The 24,490-nt window shown below is 35.4% G+C and overlaps 1 protein-coding gene across 5 annotated transcripts in view; it reads right to left on the minus strand.

The window, feature by feature from the left end:
* LOC128865871 (atypical protein kinase C) overlaps positions 1 to 24,490 on the minus strand; it is a 63,675-nt gene that overhangs the window by 16,410 nt on the left and 22,775 nt on the right. For 2 of the 5 annotated variants that reach the window (XM_054106255.1, XM_054106256.1), the window contains exons 4-5: positions 21,070 to 21,799; positions 19,067 to 20,243 (exon numbers count right to left, since the gene is read on the minus strand). The exons of 1 other annotated variant lie outside the window; for it this stretch is intronic. In XM_054106255.1, coding sequence (XP_053962230.1) covers positions 19,067 to 20,243; positions 21,070 to 21,555 — 1,663 coding nt within the window. In that variant the 5' untranslated portion in view covers positions 21,556 to 21,799. Of the gene's footprint in view, positions 1 to 12,230; positions 13,092 to 19,066; positions 20,244 to 21,069; positions 21,800 to 24,490 lie in introns of those variants that run through there. 2 more of the 5 variants (XM_054106257.1, XM_054106259.1) reach the window with 2 other exon arrangements.

A 24,490-nucleotide genomic window follows, 5' to 3' on the forward strand; every position in this document is an offset into this window, starting at 1 on the left:
TTTTTTACTTTTTATCCTTTTCATTTTATTTTTTATCTGATTTTGTATTTTAATTTTACATTTTTTATTGTTATTTTTTATTATTTTTATTATTATTTTTATTGTTGCTTTTTATCATTGCCCTTTTTTTCTTCATTGAAGTTTTCTTAAATTTTATATTTTCTTAATTTATGTTTTTATAATTTTTTTTTCATTATTTCGCTTTTTTATTTTTTATTCATTACATTACTTTCAAATGATTACATTATTACTATTTTACATTTTTATATTGCATACTTCTACTTTTTATACTACTTTCTAAATTTTCATTATTTAATTTAATTTTAGAATTTGGAATTTTATCTATAATAAAATATTATGTTTAATGGCTGATCATTTATTATTTATATATTTATTATTAATTATTTATTTATTTTAACTATTATTCATTTTTTTCTTGGTATCTGAAATAGTTATAAATCGTTTTTCTGGATACTCGTTAGTCGCAACCAATTTCAAATTAACATAAAAAAATAACATTTCAAGCAAAACATAAAAAAGCAAAATAAGTTTAATCCTGCCGCTTTTGCTCAAATTTCAATATACAACTTTAGTTTGAAAAAGCTTTATTGTAGAGCATTCACTGTCCAAAAACTATTAGATTGCAGTTATTATTATTAGCTTGTAGAAGTTATTCTTAATAAAGTTTATGAAAATGCAAACAAACATAATCCTACGCACCATAGGACGAACCCAAAAATCTATGAGTTCTGTATTAACATGAAGCTTCGCGGAAATAAACTTTGAACTTAGTCAAAATATTGATTCATTCGATGTCGAAGTATGTATGCAATGTAGTAAATATTCGTCAGTTAATACCATAAGAATATTTTCTATTTGGTCACCACTAAACTCATAAATCTATTAGCCAGAAATTTATATTACGCAAAACTTGCAAAAATAATTACCAAATATATCCCAAAGACATTTAGTTCTTATAAGAATTCTAACAAATATTTTAACGTTTTCCATTTCACGAATATACATACATACATACATACATGTAAGTGCATAAATACAAAAATATGAAATTAACAGTAACCGCTCAAAAGTGGAGCATGCCCAACTACCTTATCAACTAACAAACATACTCGCACGCACACACACACAAACTCGATTTATACACATTGGTGTTAGGTACTTATAGTTAAACATTTGCTGCTGTTATTTGGCTGCGTACAGCTGGAGAGGGCTTTAGCACGAGGTATAAAGCAAGCGAATGCGTTTACGGGTTTATTTTAAGAACATTCATATATTATTGTGCAAATGTATGTACGTAAATGCAGCTCAGCCGTTAATGTCGCCAATAACACCAATACAACGATTGTTCAATTTTCAAATGTTCGATTAAGCATTGAAGGCAACTTTTGTTTTCAGTTAGTTTACACTTTTTCACACTTTTCACAAATTTACAACATATGTTCAAACAAAAACTAATTCAGTGTTGTAATCTCTTGAGATGTGTGTGCATATGTATGAACAAACACTTCGATCACAATCACTGCCATTAGGAGCGCACTAACAAACGACCAACGACCAACGACCAACGGACCAACGACCAACGACCAACGACCGACCTTCTCCGAACACAACGCACCGGTCACCGATTTTTGTAACTGAAGTGTGTTTGCAAAACTTTATCAGCATGCACCCAAAGCAAAAAATTGAGAGTTGTAAGTGTTCGACAAATGTTTTAGCAGTCAAAGGAGAGCGAGAGAGTGGGAGTGCGTGAGCACGTATGTATGTGTGAACTGTAGCATTTTCTGAAATAGTTTCCTTTTATTTTGTTTGGCTTTTATTTAAGCGTCTTCACATTTGCCGCAATCGAGTGTCGTTTATTTGTCATTGATTTCCTTATCATTTTTATCAGTCAACGAACGAACACCGCAAACGACGTTACCAAACTCCACCATATGGTTGCTTTTCCCTCAGCGCGCAAGTTGACACATATTTTTGTCTAGTAGGTGTGAAGCTTATGACTTGTGCTGCCAACCGACTCAAAAGTTCGTAGATGCAAATACACAACATTTACAAGGCAGGAGGTAAAGTTGATGAGAGAACGGAAGGGCAATTAATTGATTTTTCATATATGTATGTAAGTATGATTATCAATATATCCTTTGAAATCTCATGCAGTTTCTAGTATCTTAGTTTTAAATATAGGTTAGGTTAGGTTAGGTTGCAATGGTTGCCCAGAAAGTGGCCCCACTTGGACGAAAGAATTTTGCTTCATCCTTTGTGATACCATTGCAGTTTTAAGTATAAATATTGTTAAAAGTTATTAAATAGATCGCAATAAGTAAATGGATAATAAAAAAATCTAATTTTTTTACCTAACTGGAGTTTTTCTATGTATGTAAATACACAAACACGCACAATTTTGAATTTGTGTTTAGCTCAGAAAGATTGGGAATTGGTAGTGAAGGATAGAGACAGGGAGTTAATAGTTTTTGTTTTTGGGTTCTCTTGGTCATTCATTCAACAGTGAATTCAGCCACAAAATGTTTTTTTTTTGGACTTAATGACTAAAGAGGAAGAGATGCTACTAGAGAGAAAGATTATTTCTGCAGAGTGGCGACAAACAAATCTACTGACCAGGAGCTTATTAAAGCAAGTAGTAATCATTCACTTATTTCATACGTCTGTTGAGAATTGCGGAGAGTAGGAAAAACAAATTAAACCTAAACTCTTAACAACACTCCTGTGAAGAACACTGTGACTACGGGGCTTTATAAGGCTAACAATTCAATGAAGCCGATAGCTACAAAGGATTCCGATACATCAATGACAAAGTACATCTAAATTCAAAATACTTCCAAGACTCCTTAGTCTAAAAAATGTTTGAATATACTCGTGTGCTTGGATCTAACTCCTAACGATGCTTGCAGAAAATGTAATGAACCGGGCACAAGAGAAACCCTGGAGCATATTCTATGTCACTGTGCGACTCTCTCGAAAACTAGACTATGCTACCTTTCAGTTTTGAAAGATTAGGATCTATCGCTGAACTGGAGCTTGAGCGACTCCTAAAATACGAGAAAAGCACGCGCATCTTAAATGATGTATATTTTCGCTAGAAAAAAGTAAAAAACGAAGGGCTCTCTTCTGGTATCGCTATGGACCAATATGGTTTCTGTGTGGCTTCCTATAACCTAACCTAACCTGTGTGCTCGGATCGTCCGCCTCAGACGGTATTTCAATATTGTGCATGAAAACTAAAAGATAAGGATAGGTTAAGTTAAAGGAACTGCACCTCTCCGCGAGAATCTAGACGGGTCCACTTAGGCCTGGAGGCTCATTTTAATACCACTAGTTCGGACTCAATGGTCGGCTGCCGTAGCCGAATGGGTTGGTACATGGCTACCATTCGGAATTCACAGAGAGAATTTTGGTTCGAATCTCGGTGAAAACACCAAAATTAAGAAAAACATTGTTCTAATAACGGTCGCCCCTCGGAAGGCAATTGCAAACCTCTGAGTGTATTTCTTCCATGAAAAAGCTCCTCATAAAAATATCTGCCGTTCGGAGTCGGCTTGAAACTGTAGGTCCCTTCAATTGTGGAGTAACATCAAGACGCACACCACAAATAGGAGGAGGAACTCGGCCAAACACCCAAAAAGGGTGTACGCGCCAATTAAATATAAAAGATAGTTCGGACTCAGTTTCCCCTTTTAATTCCCAATGTGGTAAAACCTCTAATAGGTATAGAGTTTAGACAGCGATGACGAGTTCTGGCAGCTAAGAACGGTACTGTGGCAGAGAAAGTGTTCACCTCCTCCTCGTTTCTGCAGCTGCGACAGAAGTTATTAAACGGAAACCCCATACATTTGCCATGAGTTCCCTTTAGGAAATGCTCGGTGATGACACCAACCTCTTTACTAATCTTCAGGTAGACAGGAAGCCCAATTTTGAGCTAAGAGAGCTAAGGCAATTAATAAAAAATAATATAGCTAACGGTTAAAATACGAAAGTCCCACAAACTAGACGCATGATTTTTCAATGTCACACTGGCACGACATCCACCTTGAAATGTTTCCTTAAAAAAGTTTCTGTATTATCTATCTGGGCGCCTGCATTATTACATAGTTGAAATGTGTGCTTGTCTTTCTTTTAAATCAATCAACCAAATCCTGGGATGGGCTGAGAACAGTAACCACAAATAGCAAACCCACGCAGCAGCCTACTTTGTCTTTATATGTCTGAATTTCTTCTTAGCTTCAGCACGAACAGTGATTCGTGGCCAACTAAAAAAAAAAGTAATTCGAATGTTTCTGGGGACTTCCCCAGCGGTATAGCGGATAACAGCACAACTCTTAGATGGCTTTAGAAAAAAAGACTTCATGATGGTGAAAACCCTACGAGAATGCTTCCTGTTGTTTGAAGCCCCTTGGCAGAGGTACGATGATCTTTGAGAACCATGAACATTTATCTTACAGTTTTTTCTAAGCCCAATAAAATAAAATGCCGCAACCTTCCTACAACCTAATCAAACCGCCCAGCTTTAATGCGACCCCTCCCTCGTATTCTTGTCTTATTCTCTGTATCTGTCTCTGCCTGCCCAAATATACATTAGGTTTGCATTAAATTATCGCTTGTTATTGTTGTTTTTTTTTTTTTTTTTGTGTGTGACTACTACCAGCGGTCAATCGGTTCATTATATTTCTCTTTTATTGAAACAAGGTCATTTCAATTGCTCTCCTAACATTGCTTTCGCATAGAATGTGCAAATGTAATAAGAAAAAATTAGAATAAAAAATGATCGATTACGTTGGCATTTTTATGGTTATTCTAATTTATAACTGTTAAAGCTTCTAATGGCATACAAAAGTGCAATGCTTGCAAGCATTTCCGGTTAATAAAACGCGATGTAGGATTTTGTGGGAATTAAATGATTGAACCTTGCGAGTGTGGATGTGGGAGAGTGTGAGGCTAATTTATTTGTAGTGTTTTGCTGGGAAACGTTTGCTGATTGCTTGAGAGTAGAATTACAGAGAAGAAGATATGTTCAGGAAGACTGGCAGTAATTCAAAGAACGATTAAATTGGTTAACGTTGAATAATAAATATTACCTTATTTTTCTTTATTTCCAAATGAAAGTATATTAATACCAAATTTGTAATTGATTAACCATAAAGCACACTAAAATAGAGTAATCGAACATACCAATGATCTGATTTGACCCATTTTTGCTGATCCATCCAAGTTGGAAGGAAAACTTACACCAAGAATGCCACCAGGTTTAGGCCGAGCTTCACTTCAAAGTGAGGAAGAAATTACGGTCCACTGAACCTCTCTCGTGATGCGCCCAAGTTGAAAGTAAGACTGAAGTATTTTAAATACTTCCGCCTACCACTCGCTAGTTCAGACCACTCAATCAATGCAGCATCTTGTGGAAGATTGCGTATATAATCTTCTCAGGTTAAGGCTGGATTTGAAATTCAACTTTAGCCACAAGTACTCTTATTTTTTTCATACAATCGGAGGAAAATGCTGTTTTGCGTGGACGCCAAGTAGCAAATTGGAAATTTCGATTAACGTATTGAAGAGAAAATTCTCTCGCAGATAGGTCATTGATGATAGAATCTGTTGAGAGCCAAACGCGAACTCTCATGACCTTTTTCAAATTTTTTTAATAGTTATGCCATGTTGGGTAAATATGGGATGAGCTGAATAGACAGTGACACAAATGTGAAATGCGTGTAGTCAATTTCCGACTTGAACAGCTTACACTGGTATGATGTTCGTAAGTGACTGCAAGCGGGCCTTCTGGTTTAAGAAAAGGGAGGCAATTTTTATAGGGACACTGCCATATAGAAAATATGTAATCAGACTTAATAAAAGCTGATTGATAGATGAGGTGAAATGAAAGCAATATTTTCTCCTCAGCTGATGAGCTGTCATTACGGTAACTGTGTAAACCTTAGGTATGTTTCACATTTTCGTTCGAAAGGTATCCGATTAATTATTACTCAACTAAAAGAGGAAGTTTATTTTCTTCGCAGATAACAGCACCATCCCTTTCAGCTGTAAATAAAATATTTGAACCTTAGTCTGGGTTTACACTTACTATATCTTTAAGGAGTTTGCGGACAATGGTAATCCTTTGACTAAAGTGATTCGTACCCATTTTTCCATAAATCAAAGTAAAGTATTCTCCTAGACTTACTGGTAGTAAACTAAATACTTAAAACTTAGGAGTGGTTCACACTTTCAGCGGAAGATTTCCCGGACAACAATTTTCGGACTAACAAAGCATTTACTCGTACTAGCGCTTATTTGCAACGTTAATCACAGCAACATCTAATTTAGCTATCACTGGACTAAAAAAATATTTGAATCTTAATCTGGGTTTACACTTTGCGTGGAGTAGTTGCTGACAATTGATTCCTTGACTAAGCAGTTAAACGGCGTTAATTTTCTTTTTGAATTGTAGAACTATTTACAACTCAACTGGCTACAAAATAATAGACTAAATGTTTAAAGCTTAATCTACGTTCACACTTTGTTAATTACCGCCAGTAACTTAAAAACTTCGAATTAGTCAATAGTGAAATTTCCGTATAAAAATTATTTGATGAGGAAAGCATTCGCTGCGGCCTACTTTCCTCGTAAGCATAGCAACATGTACGCTGATGATAAACTGTAGAACATCTCTTGGATCTCACTTCTTCAAAACTTTTCTGAGAAATATTGCAAATGCAAAATTATATAGGCGAGGAGTTTCCGGACAATAATTCTTAGCCTTTCTAGTTCAATGGCTCTCATTTTTGAATCCTAATTTTTCTTATGAAAAGAGAAGGTGGCGCCTACCGAAAGCCGCTACTTTATTTTGCGCGATTTTGACAACCGGTGGCATCAGTACGGCAAATAAGAAATAAACAAACAAAAGAAAGATAAGTTACTGTAAGAAGTTTGAGAATATTCAATGAATGGTTGGGTGAATATTGCGATTTTAAGATAAGTCATTTTTCGTTTCAGCAACAGAGAACCGACAACAAGCACAGACGTTTGAGTGAAACAGTCAATACAGTATCGTAAAGAAGACAAGACGCTAGTGAGTTAAGATAATACTACTGCAAGTTTTCCGACGTCTCCTTTACTTTGGAACCACCTATTAACACAGTGGGAGTAATTGGGACTACCGACGGTGTATAGCCTTTATATGCCTACAGGAGAGGAGCCTGGACGCAGGTACCTGTTGTGTCTTCGGATATAAACGCGGTTCTACCCAGAAGTTATACTTTTGTGGTCCCAGGGTAGAATTAGCCGAGGTGGAGGATTGTTATAGTATTAGTGGGAGCGTGCCCTACATACCATGGGTGTGACGGCACCTTTGCGATGTTTCTGACATTTTGATTTCAACCTCCTTTAGAAAAAAAAAAAAACAAAAAGATATGTCATTTTTAAATTAAAAATAATAATAAAATGAAATGCCGCGTGTCAAATTGTGAAAGCATGAATTAAAAAATACCTCCAAATGAATTTTTTGTTTGCTTTTTTTTACCGATGACGCCGTATAATTTCTTGTGTTTGACAGTTTATATTTGTTTTCGCTTGCTCTTCCTCTTCTTTTTATATGTTTATTCGCTGACGTCACGGCAAATGAAAACACGCAATCTTGTATTCTATCACTCTTGAATCAGGTCGGCTGTCACTAGACTGAATGATTAGCACTCTCTAAACTGCTCGCAAATTGTTATTATTATTATAATTTTCATTATTCTTTGAAAGAAAGTGATAAATCGCCAGCTTACTTTAAAAACAAAAGGAATACTAATGGCAAAGATCTTCGGTTCAGTTCGAAATTAGTTGATTTGAAAGCTTCTGGATTATGAATGTGGTATAGAAAAGCCAATCGGCATCACTTATCTTGATCGTGCGTAACAGCCACTTCAACTTAACCGTACATATTAAAATGTGGCCTCAAAAATTTAATTGAAACATAATTTTTAACAACATTTCTAGCAATTTCAATTTTAATTTTTTTTTTAATTTGAAATTAACAGTTGATAGTCAAAAGTTCTGGTATTCATAAATGTACAATATGAGTTTAACATTTTAATGTCACTTTAATTGATATCTTCCAATGACAACATGCAATATCAATAACAAATAATTATTGTCTGCACAAGTGCCTAAATTAAGGCATCATAAATGGTGATTCGAAAACGACAAATAAGCGAGAATACATACGTATGTTGGCGTATGCGTGCATGCATATGTAGGTATGTAAAAAACCCGTTAGCACTAGTTCAATCTTATTGGGATATTGGGCAAGGAAATGATTAATAATGGATAGAGAAGAAAAGCATAAGTTGCTGAAGCATAAATACAAGACAGCAGAGCAGACGTTGATAAATTGAATGTACTAGGCAAAAGCCAAATAAGAAATATTTACCCCATGGATCGCGCGGTATTTTCGTAAATGAATTGGCTATCGTAAATTTCATGGGAGTTGAATGTATTTTTAAATTGTATCTGGAATTTTGCTTGAATATATCTGTAAATTGTATTAAATAAGGTAGTAGATGTTGTAGTAGAGTGTGTATTGTGAGTGTATGTGGGAAACCGTATAGTAAATATGAAAATAATAGAAAAACTACCACGGCGAGCTCCTTTGCGTTGGAAAAACAGCTTGGTTGTCAATTAGTTGTTGATTGGTGGTATGAATAAACTATTGTAGTTTACAACAAAAAGTCTAAAGAACACACCAAAATTTGAAAGAGAAGACTACAGCTGAAGCTTTTTCAAACGATGTGTGTTATTATTCTATTAAAAGTAGAACAAGATGTATACCTATGAAATCGGAATTTTTTAAGGAGTTTTTGAAACTTTTTATTAAGACTAATTGTTCTGATGATTTAGACTTATTATTACTTAAATGATGGAAAATATACAGTTCAAACTAAAAAAAAGTCCCATTTCGCTTTCAATGTCTGCATGTCTCCCCAAAATATTTTTTATTTTGTTTTAATTTGAAGGGGTTAGGAGTAGTCAGAATTTTCAAAAAGTTGGATTTTTTTTTTTTGCATTTTGTTAAAGTATAATGCCTTTAAAATATTGTGTGAAACTTTGAAGTGGATCCGACAAATTCTTTTCGAGTTATTCAACAAATTCAATATTCAAAATTTCGAATTTTTTTAAACAATTAATTGGCGATTTTTTTTTCTCAAAAAACTGAATCAGGCACAAGATTATCTATTAATAAAACTAATTTCTCTTGCCCGATTGATTTTAGATGAATGTCCAAGGGCTTGTGATGATCATCCAAAGGGACTTCTGGAGAAACGGGCTCCACACAAACAGCGATAACTTTTACAGTTATTATTATTGTTTGTTTTTTATAATTTTGCTAAAGTCAAGTCGAAACATGATGTATTAATGCTTTGTTTTTATTTTTATAAAATAATGCAATTGACTAACCAAAAATTATTATTGAAAATTACAATATAATTTTTTCGGAGCTCTGACCATCAGTAACCCCTTAAGACAAATCAGTCGCCGAACCATGATTTGTTTTTTTTTTTCACATTTTTGTAAGAAACGAGGTACAGCTCTACAAGTGCGTGCATAAGCTTTCGAGCTAAGCGCCTTTATCATTTTCTTGGCACGCGTTGTTCAAAGCAAATCATTTTGTTTTGTTTCTTTTGTTGCAATAGACATTTTTGGAGCAAAGCACATTAGATTAATTGTGGATTTGTAGCCTTTTTTTAGATGTTTAGAAACTGTTTCTCTTTATTACTCCTTCGAGGAGCATAAGACCTCTATAAAGCTTCTTCAACGGACGCGGTTAGATGCTACCGTCGTAGCCATCGTAGGTCCGAGGCTACTTATATGGCCACTATAATCGACGAGAGAATTCTAACAAAGTACGTGATTAACCTGCTGTTGAAGAAGCTTTTATTAAACTCAAAACATAAAAAACAAATGTTGATGGAAAAAAATTCATAAAAACCAAGTGACTTTCAGCGATAGAACAACAAACCAAAAATTTGAGGTGAGGCTCGAAGGATATGTATGCCAATTACATAGCACAACGAGCCGCAAAATTAATCACCCTATCGGAAGATAGGAATAATTTTTGCAAATGACAAACGTCAACCATATTTCACACTAGTAAAAACGTTATTCAAAAACAAAATAGGATGATTAATTTTGTACCATATTTTATATATAAAGGGTGGTTAAATTTCAAGGGCCGATGTTGAATGTGAACCACACCTGAACGTCAAGTTTTTTCTGCATTTGATTTGACATTTTTCAATTTCAGACCAATTCAATTTAAACCATGGAAAGATACACAATCGAGCAACGCGTTAAAGTTATTCAGGCTTATTATGAAAATGGGCGTTCAAATCAAAACGCATATCGCGCACTTCGTGATTCAGAGATGAGGCACATTTTCACCTCAGTGGATTCGTCAATAAGCAGAATTGCCGCATTTGGGCGAATGATAATCCAAGAGTGATTGCCGAAAAACCAATGCAGCCACAAAGAGTGACTGTTTGGTGCGGTTTATGGGCCGGTCAGGCAGTTACTGTGAAAAGTGTTCGCTATCGTGAGATGATAACAAACTTTTTATGGCTCGAATTGAAAGATATGGATGTGGAGGATATGTGGTTTCAACAGGACGGTGCCACTTGTCACACAGCTAACGAAACAATGGCTCTTTTGCGCGAAAAATTTGATGGCCGAATAATCTCACGTCGCGGCGATGTCAATTGGCCGCCAAGATCATGTGATTTGACACCGTTGGACTTCTTTCTTCGGGGCTATTTGAAATAAAAGGTGTACGTCGATAAGCCAGGAACAATTCAAGAGCTAAAGGCTGAGATAATTCGGCACATTAACGGCATAGAACCTCAACTATGCCTCAGTGTCATTGAAAATTTGGAACATCGGATGGAGGTGTGCCGCCAAGGGGCGGCGGCCATTTGGCCGATATTTAGTTCCATACGTGTTTGAGCCATACCAATATTTTCATAATAAAGAGAAATGATAATTATTTCCTAAAAAAATTGTATTTTATTCAAAATCAACACCGGCCCTTGAAACTTAACCATCCTTTATATATACCTATGTATAAACATAGTTTTTGTTGCCGAAATTTCAGTGATGCACTCGTTCGGTTTTTTATAATATTTATATTTTGCTCGATTGTGAAAAATGGCATAATTAGGGCATAAAAAAATATTAAAAAAATTTATTTAAAAAAAATTATTAAAAATAAATTAAAAAAAAAAAATATTCAAAAAAATTATTTATTTATTTATTTTGAAAAATTGACTTAAAGAATAAATCTTATAACCTAATTGTAACATAAAGCGATAGCGTCGAGGCCTTACGCTTGAACTGTGTATATGGAGTACTTTTGTATTGTGTCTTAAATTCTATGGTATAGGTTGGTTATTTTAAGGAATTTGGTTATTAAAGATATTGAATGGGAGGTTAGGGCAGATATATGAGTCATTGGATCAAAAAAATTATTGAAAACCCTTTAATATTGCAAACGCTATATAATAAGCAGCGATTAAAATTGTAAGCAGACACAGGGACAGCTCGCACTTTCATAACTTTTTAGCCAATGGCATCTAAGCGTAAATTCCGGTTTCATAGGTATATAGGTATAGGCGGCCGCCGTAGCCGAATGGGTTGGTGCGTGATTACCATTCGGAATTCACAGAGAGGTTGTTGGTTCGAATCTCGGTGAAAGCAAAATTAATAAAAACATTTTTCTAATAGCGGCCGCCCCTCGGCAGGCAATGGCAAACCTCTGAGTGTATTTCTTCCATGAAAAAGCTCCTCATAAAAATATCTGCCGTTTGTAGTCGGCTTTAAACTGTAGGTCCCTCCATTTGTGGAACAACATCAACACGCACACCACAAATAGGAGGAGGAGCTCGGCCAAACACCTAACAGAAGTGTACGCGCCAATTATTTATTTATTTTAGGTATACACTTTGGAGGCACAGCAATTTGTTCAAAACTACTCAAATTGATTTTCAAACATTCTTAACAATACATTGTGTCATCATTATTTCCAATGGCATTAGAAAGCCAACATTTATTGCAACATTTTATGCCGAATTAGCCGGCAGCTTGAGCTGAGAAGTATGACAATTACTTTTCACTGCTTGCTTGTACAAAAAAATTTATAAAAATAGAATATTGCAACATTTTGCCATACTAACTTCCACCGCCGCCACTCATAAAGAACGTTGAAGCTTGTAGGCCATAGAGCGAAGCTGCCTCACAGATACCACTCCACATGATCATCATTGGCAGCTAGTCGGGTACGTGAACCTTAATCCCATCAGCGGCGCAATGACCGCACAAAAAGAACGCTTTTCTTTAATGTGTACTCGAAGAGCTAATAAATATTTAATTTTTTTTTTTTAATTTTTTTTGTGGTAAATTTTTTTTCACAACACGCAGAAACACATTAAACTAAAAACGCAAAAAACTTGTGTACTTCTACAAATCAACACAACACAAGAGCAGCAGCAAAAGTTACAAATCGATTAACAATTTGATTTCTTAGATATTTGCCTTTATTTTTGTTTTTGTTGCTGTTTGGGCTTCACCCACTTTTTCCTTGAAAATAAGGCTTATCAATCGACACTTTCTTGCTAGTTACCACTTATAGATAAGCGTTTTTTTTTTTTGTTTTTTTTTTTATTATTTGCCTATTTACGATCTTCGATTGGTGAGCGCAAAGCAGTGTAGAAGAATTCTTCAACAACACCTGCTCTTTCTACTCCTTCAACTTGCACAACAGTGGCGGAAGACAGACGACGAAACACGCTTGCGAGTTCTTGCCCGTGAACTATTTTCAAATTGATAGAGTAATCGAGCATAAACCCTCCGAAAAAAAGTAGAAAGAACAAAAGCAGCAACAACAAAAAGGAAACAAACAATGAAACTGTCGCCGTCGTCGTAGTCCGCCGCAAACGCCATCGGCGACTATACGCCCTGCGCAAAGGCAGTTGTGGCATACGTGAAGCAGAAGAGAATGAGCGTTAAGATGAGATGCGAAAATAAATTGAAATTAAATGAAATGTTAATGTGTTAGTACAGTGGTATGCCTGTATAATAAATAAATTGTGAGTACGTTTGTTCTTGTGTGCAGTGAATAAGTCGTGTGATGATTCTATAGACAAAAATTTCACTCCATCAAGTGACCGTACGAAAAGTGGTAGAGCAGTCGTTTTTTTGTGTTGTTCTTTTTTGTTACGGATAAAAAATTATGTTAAAATATTTTAATAACATCGTGAGTACTTTCATAAATAATGCCGATCCAACTAGGAAGCTCGCCGGTGTTTACAAAATCATGTTTATGTGTGATTGGTTTAGCAAAGTTCCAAACCGATTATTTAAACTAAGTCGTGCGGAAAGAGAGAAAGAGGCAGCGTTGTCAGGCAATTAGTTAAGAGAAATCAAGAGAGACAACAAAAAGTGACTTAAAAAGTAGCATAAGTAAAGATTGTAACATTCCTATGAGAAATAAAAAATTCGTTACACACATTTTTAGTTCACAGTGAAAAGTTCTGTGTGAAAATATGCGTCATAAAAGAATAAATATGCATTACCGAAGAGATAAGTATTCTAACATAAAGATAAGCTTCATTTATGTCAAGGTCACTTTCTTTAGAAACATTTCCGATGTGTATGAGATGCTTGTTTGTTTGCCGCTTACTTTTTAATTTTTTTAACCGAGAGTGATGCACAAAAAAAATACAAAATCTTAGTGGAGATTTATTTTAAGAAAAAAATATTAATAAATAAAAAAAATGTTAACAAATAAAAAAATATTTCTAAGTAAAAAAATATTAATAATATTAATAAATAAATAAAAAAATATTAGTAACTAAAAAAATGTTCACAAATAAAAAAATATATATAAATAAAAAAAATTTAAAAATAAAAAAAATATTCATAAATAAAAAAATGTTAATAAATAAAAAATATTAATAAATAAAAATAATTAATAAATAAAAAAATATTAATAAATAAAAAAATACTCATAAATAAAAAAATATTAATAAATAAAAAAAATATCGGTTGGTTGGTTGGTTGGTTTAAGGGTGACCCCGCATCGGAGTGCCACATAGACCGCAAGTTGGGTCCGTTGTGTTGCCCTAGAGCTCATTATGTTATATGATTTCCCCACCTAACCGAGATTTTTATTGTAGATTTTGGTCAAAGATATTAATTCGTTTCGAGAATTTGATGAGAGATTCGATTTTCAGGTTCGAGAGTACTGAAAGATTGTCAATTGTTGGAGAGCCAAGAAGAGCGAGTCGACTTCTGGCTAGACCGGGACAATTGCACAGCAAGTGTCTGCTCGATACTTCCTCATCTTCGTCCTCGCAGTATCTGCACAGGTCGTTTTGAGGAAACCCGAGCCGACGTGCGTGAGTGCCCAAAAGGCAGTGACCGGTGATGAGAAATATTATATGCCTTAGTTCGTGTTTCGAAAGACTTATAAGGGTTTTTGTCTGTTTCAGATTGTAGGATGGCCAGATTTGTCTGGTCGTAACGCAAGTAGTTTCCACTCGCCACCTCCGATCAGCAATGCTGTGAAATTCTCGATCAATGAGCAATTTACATGTTGAGAGCGGAATGTGGATTGTGGGTAAGTTACTAACATTTGATTGCGCAGCTCCAGCTCTTGCGAGCTCATCAGCTTTGCAGTTACCTTCGAATCCACTGTGACCCGGTAGCCAGATAACTTGGACAGAATTCTGAACACTTATCTCGTTAAGAGATAAGAGACAGGATCGAACCACATCTGAGTGGGTATAAGAGGAGCTGAGTGCTCGAACGGCCGCTTGACTGTCGGTGAAAAAGCGGATATCCTCTAGTGTTATTCTATTTTCTAAGAAAGTTTTCGCAGCATACCAGATAGCGCATACTTCCGCTTGGAATACGCTACAGTAGTCGGGTAATCTAAATGATAGATTGATGTGAGGGGAATTGGAAAAGATTCCAAATCCTACTTTGCCGTCTTGTTTTGAACCATCTGTATATATAATCAGAGGGCCATCGATTTCGGTTAGATTTGTCTTCCATTCTTCCCTAGTTGGGAGTGAACAGGAGAATAGCAAGGGTGGTGATGGAAGACTTACATGATAGTCTATGTCGGAAGATACTTATTCCATTTCGATATAGCATTCATGAGTGTCGCTGCTTTCGCTGCAATCGCTTTGCCAGCCAGATCGATAGGGAACAAGTGAAGCAACGTATTTAGAGCCTTAGGTGTTGTACTTAAGCATCCTGTTATCAGGAGGCAGGCTGTTCTTTGGACTCGATCAATTGTGGCTACTCTGCACCGTTTTTCGAGTGCTGTCCACCATACAGCCACACCGTAGAAAAATATTAATAAATAAAAAAAATATTAATAAATAAAAAAATATTAATAAACAAAAAAATATTAATAAATAAAAAAATTAATAAATAAAAAAATATTAATAAACAAAAAATATTAATAAATAAAAATATTAATAAATAAATAAAAAATTAATAAATAAAAAAATATTCATAAATAAAAAGAGTATTCATAAATAAAAAATATTAATAAATAAAAAAATATTAATAAAAAAAAAATACATAATTAATAAATAAAAAAATATTAATAAATAAAAAAATATTAATAAATAAAAAAATATTCATAAATAAAAAAATATTCATAAATAAAAAAATATTAATAAATAAAAAAAATGTTAATAAATAAGAAATATTAATAAATAAATAAAAAATTAATAAATAAAAAAATATTCATAAATAAAAAGAGTATTCATAAATAAAAAATATTAATAAATAAAAAAATATTAATAAATAAAAATAATTAATAAATAAAAAAATATTAATAAATAAAAAAATATTCATAAATAAAAAAAATATTCATAAATAAAAAAATATTAATAAATAAAAAAATATTCATAAATAAAAAAATATTTATAGCAACTCAGTAGTGTTAATAACAATCCTTCTTTTTATTAAGGATGGAATCATATTTAAAAATAGAGTCCATTTTGTTATAATATAGGTATAGTACAAAATGTAAGATCTCATCTCTACACTGCAACTTCAGGGGTCCCAAACATGGGAAATATGGACAGTCCCAAATATGGGCCTCTGATTTTTATTAACTTCATAAATTAAGATGCAGGCTTAACATTTTTTTTAAGAATTACTAACAGATTGGTTGCTCATACGCTTCAATCTGAACTTAACTAAGCGGATTGGTGTACCAAAAGCCTGTTGCTCAAGGCTTTTGCAGCTTGCGCTTTCGTCAAAAAATAGTTCCGAGTTCAGAGACTCGTACACGAAAGAAATGTTTTACTCCTTTTTAATTAGATTTCTTTTAGAAAATGGTTTTTTCATATCGAATGTATTTTATACTGTTAATAATACGAGAATTGCATTTTTTCTTAAATACTGTTTGTATCATCTTATGCTTGAATTACCTCTTCCACCTTACACTTCAACAGGTAAACTTATAAATTTTTACACTCTTTAAAGTAGCTGAATAATCTTGTTGATTACATTTATCTATGATATTCTTAAGGGGGGAAGCTGGTCTAGAGCGCAAAAAATGGGCATATTTTATGAATTTATTTTGACTCAACAAAGGAATCAATCGAAAATCTGTGAAATAGGTTTAATAATATAGCTTTCATGGTACAAATACAAAATTTTTCGTCTGAATTAATTTCAAAATGGCCGCTGTCCAGCAGTTCTCCTAAGGCGCCTTTTTTTCTAGTGGGTCCATTGCCGAAGACGTAAACTCCTTAATTTTTGTCCTGGATCAAAAAATAAAATTTTTTTAGTTTCTATATAACAACAGAAAGAGACGTACGTAGGATTTTTTCGATATTTTGTTTTTTCGCGAAATGGTGCACGTTTGAACAAAAAGTTACAATTTTCACTATAAAGAACGACATAAAATTGTTGATTAAAAAAAAAACTATGTAATATAAATAAAAAATCCTAAGTACGTCTCCGGAGAAAGGTATTTCGAATGTATTGTCAAAATTTCGTAAGAATCGGTAAAGATTTGTTCGAGTTATGTCTTCGGCCAGTTTAAAAAAAGTGATTTCGAGAAAAACGCGTTTAAAGTTGTAAGTAGCGTTCGGGGCATACCTGCGAGGCACTGCCGTCGAATGAAAAATTTGGGCATTTAGACATTTTTGCTGGCATCCCTCATTTGGTATATTATTTCTAAGACCCTAAAGCACCTTTTAAGACAAAAAAATTTTTTTCGATTTTTTCAAAATTCTAGACCAGCTTCCCCCCTTAATACTCGTAGTAACATTGTTTGTCCTCTATTGTTGAAATTAATCAAATTTTATGCACCTATAAAATATACGGTTCACTTTTAGGACCAGTACCATTGAAAACTGGCGATCATTTAATTTACACAAGCCTTGTAATTATACTCCACACTTTTCCAATGGGATTTAGATTCGGACTTCTAGCTGGCCAGTAAAGCAGTGGCACCGATCGGGAAGGAAAAAATTCCTTTGACTATCTGGAAACGTGTATACTGGTATTGTCTTGTTAAGAGGTTAGGGGTAGTCAGAATTTACAAAAAATTGGATTTTATTTTGCATTTTCTTAAAGTATAATATCTTAAAAATATTGTGTGAAAAAGTGAAGTGAATCCGACAAATACTTTTCGAGTAATTCAACAATTAACAAAGGGAGCTCAGGGCTCTACATAAACTTTAAATGCGTTTTTTTTTTTTTTGAAAGCTATGTTTTTTGAACGCGTGATCACTGTAACTTAAAAACCGCTTGATGCACTTCAATAAATTTATAATGCTTTTGAAAAACATAAAAAACTCGTGCCTGATCGAAGGATTTTTTTTCAAAAATTTCGAATTTTTTTAAACAATTAATTGGCGGGTTTTTCTTCTCGAAAATCTGAAAAATATTTCCTGAAGCCGCCATACCGTTAATTTTGAAAAACAAAAAAGATCAGGCACAAGATTATCTATTAATAAAACTAATTTCTCTTGTCCGATTGATTTTAGATGAATATCCAAGGACTTGTGATGATCACCGCAAGCGACTTCTGGAGAAACGGGCTCCCCACAAACAGCGATAACTTTTACAGTTATTATTATTGTTTTTTTTTTTTTTATTTCGCTAAAGTCAAGTCGAAACATGATGTATATATAAATATATAAAGCAATTGACTAGCAAAAAAAATGATTGAAAATCATCATTTTTGCGGGCATCTGACTACCCCTAACCCCTTAATACGACTTTATTTTTAAGAAATACATATTTCTATTTTTAATCTGAAGCTATAAAAAACTTACAACAATAAAAACAACAAACATCATAGAAGAATATTTGTTTTCCATACAGCTATCATTGGTAATTTTGTAACTAGTGCAATTCTAGTCACTCTCGAACTAGGACTCTTGTGACTTCTTCCATCAAATACCAGTTCATGTAAGCACTACGAGCGCATTTATTTATCCATTATGTGTAATTAAGCATAAAAAATATCTTCTCCAGATAATGAAATATCACTTAAAAATAAAATTAGTTGCAATTAACTTCCCTGTTTAGCAGGTTGGAATTCGCATTCAACCAGAAAAATTAAAAATAAATTAAATAGTGAACCATAAAGCCTCTGCTAATAAAACTGATAGAGCTGCATTCAAGTAAAAGCCATAAACAAGCCACTTAAAACAATAATTAAACACAAAACATGAATCACCCACTTTCCTTAGTCCCCCATTTGAGTGGGCGACACTTTGCCTTTAAGACAACAGCATTCACAATAGCCTCACACACATAACAAACCAACGCAGTCACACCACAAATTCTGGCGAGCAATGATAAAATCTTCCACATTGTAAGCACATAAATACCTTTGTATGTATGTACAAACAACTCTGCATATGTATAAGTGCATACTCATCACAATTATACTTGCCGTTACTAGTGCTTAGACCCTTAAGCACACTTGCTTATGAGCATATACACACACACGCTCACACATACATACCTGTTGCATAGGCCGGTTCGATTTCCTCCTCCGAATGCAAGTGTTGCTGCTGTTGTTGTTGTGTTGGCACAGTCGGTATAGGAACAGGTATAGGTAGACGCTCATAGTGTATGCATTCATGGTGATACTGATGATGATGATGCCCATTGTGTATGGTGCCGAGTGTACTACTGCGTCCGCCACCACTACCACCACTGCCACCGCTGCCGCCCATACCGCAAACATTCAAGCCACTGCCTTCGCTGCCATGCAGACTGCCGCGATGTGTAGCCTCCACCATGCCGCCAATCATGCCCATACCAACGTTAATGCCAACACCTGCCCCACCCATGCCGCCCATACCACCGCCACTGGATGGGCCCATGCGACAGCTGCCGACGAAAACACTGCCACCACTACCGCCGCTGCCACCGCCCGAATCATCAGTGGTGGTGGTAGTTGTTGTTGCATTCATTGTACTATGGCAACGACTGGAACAACGTCCCAATGAACCGCTGCCACCGCTATGATGACCAATCATGCCCATGCCCATGGCAACGTTAACGCCAACGCCACCAACACCACCACCACCACCGATCATATGCGTCGACATGTGGCTACCATGGGTGCTGCCAGCGCTCATACCTCCACCGACGATGCCACCGCTAACGCCCATGCCGCCACCGGCACCCATTGTGGAGACGCAGCCTTGACTTGAGTCTGAGCCCGAATCATGACCCGGACAAGCGCCAGCCGAACCGGGTCGTGAACCGATCAAACTCATTGTCGAATGGGGCGGCGTAATCGATGTAGATGTCTGCATATAATGATGCGTATATGGATGCGGATGTGGTACATCATAGTCGCCCGTGTCGATTGCGCCCGACAACATGCCGACACTGCCGCTAGTGCTTGTGCCACCGCCTCCACCGCCGCCGCCGCCGATACCACCAGCGCCCATCAAATGTCCCATACTGCCTTGCAGACAACCCATTGAGCCGTGCGCACTACCCGTTCCGCCACCACCGTAGCTGCTGTGATGGCTACCACCATGAATGCTACCATGAGCGCTACCGCTTCGGCTGTGCAGCGATACGCCACGCGTCAGCGTATTATTTGCCGATTGTATCGATGACACGACAGCTCCGCGACACAAAATATCCGACAGCTGATTAGCCTGTAGACCGAAATATTTCGACTAAATTCCGTAGTATAATTATAAGATAGCGAAATGGTGATGGAGTTGATTATTGGTGAGGTGGAATGGGTTTCCAAAGAATTTGTTTTTTGTTTTTAGCATTTGAATATTTGTCCCCAATTCGTGAAAATATCGATGAGCGCCAGTGAAGGTTGTAAATAAGAAATGATGAGTCCATGCAGCATTCAGTAAAGATTTTATTTCGAATTGAGATTGCATTGAAATTTGTAGTTACTTACTAAAATATATCTAATTGGGTGAATACAAGTTGAGAGCGGATTCGTGATTGTATTTATTAGCAACTATTCTCATATAAAACTTTTTTGTCCAATATTCCAGTAAACTAACTAAAACTTGGTTTAACTTTCGTTATTTTAATTTAAGAGGATTTAATCCCGAGTCAGGCCAGACTGGCTTTTCTGACTTTGGACGTAACCTTTTAAAAAGGGTCCTCTAACAGGACGAAAAAAGCCAGACCCGGGTGACCAATCGAAGGTTTTAAAAAAGGTGTCGTGGTGGCAAACACTGAGGGGGTAATCGGCGCGAAGGTTGTATCGCGCGCCGATAAAAGTGGTTCGAAATGTTAAGCCTCAAACTTCTTGAGTAACAGCTCATGTGGCCTATTTCATTTTTTACACAATCACAAATCCGCTCAAACAACAACACTTATGTATAATTACTATAAAACATTATCACAATAATTTAGTTAAAAATAATTTTAAAAAATTTATTTATGACTGAAATGTCTTAATGGATGTGGTCTAAATATAAACATATTCAAATACTGAATTCATATGCGCGCTATCTGTCTACGTCATCCGCTTACCTGTGGACTATCGAGTCGGTCCAACGATTGTCGGCGCGACGGATAATCATCCAAATTGAGTATCTGCTGTGCGGCTGGACAATTCTTATTCGAATGCTGATGCAAATGCTGTTGCGATGAGGTGAGTTGAGGCGGCGGCGGTGGTGTTATCGAACCGCATGGACTGCCCGGACATGGACTACCCGGACAGGGGCTACTGCAGCGACTGCGACATGTTGGACTGTAGCAGAGATTTGCTTGCGTGCCGGATGGTGTATTCGGGCAAGTATTCGAATTGCCACTGGGACCGGTACCATTGCCAGTATTGGAATTATTTGCTGATGCTGCAGCAGAAGCCGCTGCCGCAACTGCAGTATTTTGTGCATTGTTACAGCCGTTGTCCTCCTCTTGTTGCATTAAATTCACCGGTAGTGGTGTACATTGTGTATTACGGCGCGGTGAACGGCCACGATCCACTGTTGTGGCACTCCAATAACCCCAAGCCATGTTGTGTTGTACAATGCGCACTGATGTTGTAGGATGTGAGGGGCGGACTTTTTAGTTGTTAGTTGGGTAGTTGTTTGTACAAAAGCTAATGTGGGGATACACAGCAGTACGCTCGATGTGTTTTTATGTTGATGTTTTTTTAATTTATTTTTTTTATTTTCAATATAACTTTTCACTTTTTAGCACTGTTTTGGTTTGGTTTTTGTAATAAATATTTTTTTTTTTAATAACTTTTTGCAGCAGCCTTTGAAAAATATATAAAGGTAAAATAGTAAGGCCTGTTTTGCATTTTGATTCGATTTGAATGGCAAAACTATGTTTTTTCAATGCCGAATAATATCGAGCTAAATCGATTATTTTAATTACAACGACTCAGAAATAAACAGTTTCGAAACCATCAAATGCGATCGGAATCGAAGTTTATTTCCAGCCAATTTTTGCGAGTCGGAATGCAGAACAAATCTGACTGTATTTGTATTTTTTATTAGTTGTGTTGATATAAGCAAGCCCACAACTTTAGTAAATATCACTCATACGTTCTGTCGTACATTTATACGCCATTATACTGAGTGACAAAAGTCAACTTTCTTTGTTGTTCAGGAAAAAATTGATATGCACGAGCATTTAAAGGTGTCATATAGTAATGCTGTATACCCAGGTTTTAGTTTTCTGACCTATTTCATTTTTTAAATGGCTTTGAAGTTTCCAAGCGGTAGAGGTAGCGTAAACAGAGGTAGGCATTGCGTATACTTAACTCACTTTATATCATAGGAGCAAGGTTCAAATATTTTCTTTTGTTTTTTACTTTTTTATAAAACAGCCAGAAGAACGAAGATGAGAAATGTATTACTACATATATGTATGCATGTGTATACCTTTAAAATATAGTTTTGTCTAAATGATTCATAAGGAAATTTCAAGAATATTAAAGTATAAATTACTCGAAAAATGTTATTGTACTATATTTGTCTTGTTGAAAATGAAGAAAATTATTTTTTATAGGTGATGTTATATATTTTATTTTCATTTTATATTTGATATATTCTCTTTAGTTTGGGATCCATAATAGTATCCTTAAGCCTGTAGTAGTATTTAAAACTATTTTTTTATTTAATCCTTTGAATCTTTAAAGTTATCTAAAAAATTAAATTGATGAGCGAATTCAAAACTGAGTATGCAGATTTACTATATAAAATCTATAGTTTCGCGTGCATATAAATTTTTTTCTAGAAAGCTTTTACTATCGCGCGATGTTGCATTTTATTTAAAATGTTACTCATGCGGCGTGTTGCACATTTTCATTTCAATCATATTCGAGCGATTTTAGATTCACAAAAATTTTTTTCGCAGCTGCCATAATTGACTATAGCACGACAGTCGGTTCTACGTTACCGGAACGACCCGGATTTATAAACGGCCAAGGACTGTCACTCCAGCAGTGGCAAAATAATAACATAACTACGCACACCAAACTGCGAATTTGTAACGCTTGCGTCAAGTCCGTCCTGCTATATGGCTTTACAACGCCGAAGATCACCGCAGTGATAACAAGAAGTCTCCAAATGTTCATTAATCGCTGCTTGTGCCGATTATGCGAATTTTCTGGCCTCGAATGACTGAGGAAGGCTAATCAATCCGATGTGGCAACTGAAATCCGCAGAAGAAAATGGCAATGTATCGGCCACCCCCTGAAGAAAACTTTCCTAATACTGCATTTTCCTCTACACACAGGTTAAAGATGAATGAGCGATTGGGCAGATACACAAGTAGAAGCACCTGACATCAAAGTCTCCATATGATCAAATGCACTAAAGTACACACCATTTATTATTATTGTTTAGGAAAAAAACAAAAACTCACACGCCTCCTGGCACATATCACAAGTTCGAGCAAATCTCAAAAAAAAAACATATTGCATAAAGACTCAACATCATAGTGAAAAAAGATGCAGTCACACCTCGCTGACATGTAACACCATAAAAAATACTAAATAACAACAAAAAATCTAACAAACAAATAAAAGACAATGTGAAAATTACCGGACAAGCAAAAACAGATGCTATGCTACAGGCCGACAATTGCGGCAACAAAAAGCACGTCGTGGAGAAAAGCAAATAGTGGTGTATAGATAAGCGCCGAACGTAGAAGGGAGAGACACTAACAAGAGAGCAATAAAGTTTTCAAAGGCAACTCAGTAAGGACTACAAGAAGCAAGGGTGGCAGAAGTTTAGAAAGAGCGAAGAGCGTCATGAAAGAGTGAGGGAGAGGAGCAGAGCAAAAGGCCAACAGAGCGCACTAACTTTAGATGAGAACAACTGTGTAGCCGAGCAAAACCGGAGCGAAGGCGAATACCTAAAGTTATTTGTTCAGATGAGACTGAGCAATTGAATAAATGAAATGCGCGTAAAAAACAAATTCACTATGTTCATGCTGTGATTTTCACAATTTTCTGCGAAAAATTAAGAATTTATTTAAAAAAAAATATGTTTTTATATACAACGGGGTTTCAATTTGCTTGGTATATACGGCGATTAAAATGATATGCAAAAACATTGCTGCTACAAACTTATTTCGCGAATAAGCCACGCCCTGCGCAAAATATTTATATACGACATTAAATAAATGGTAGCAATAAAAAACAATAACACGCACACTTCGGACCGCAAATTTGAAAATGATTACTAAGCACTTTGAGCAACTTTTTGTAGTTGTATGCAGCAGCAAATAATTAATTAATTTTGCCAAATCCTTTCACGAATATTAGTAAAACGTATAAAACGTGTGCACACAAGTCAACAACAACAAAAAAAGTATTGCATCACAGGTTATGTGTGTATGTTTTTTTCGCAATTTTTTTTAATTTATGCTAACACATGTTTTGACATTTATTTTTTCATTCCACATTTCCATGTTGGCAGCGCAGGCACGAAAAAAA

Source organism: Anastrepha ludens, chromosome 6 (genome assembly GCF_028408465.1).
Source record: "Anastrepha ludens isolate Willacy chromosome 6, idAnaLude1.1, whole genome shotgun sequence".
NCBI lineage: Eukaryota > Metazoa > Arthropoda > Insecta > Diptera > Tephritidae > Anastrepha > Anastrepha ludens.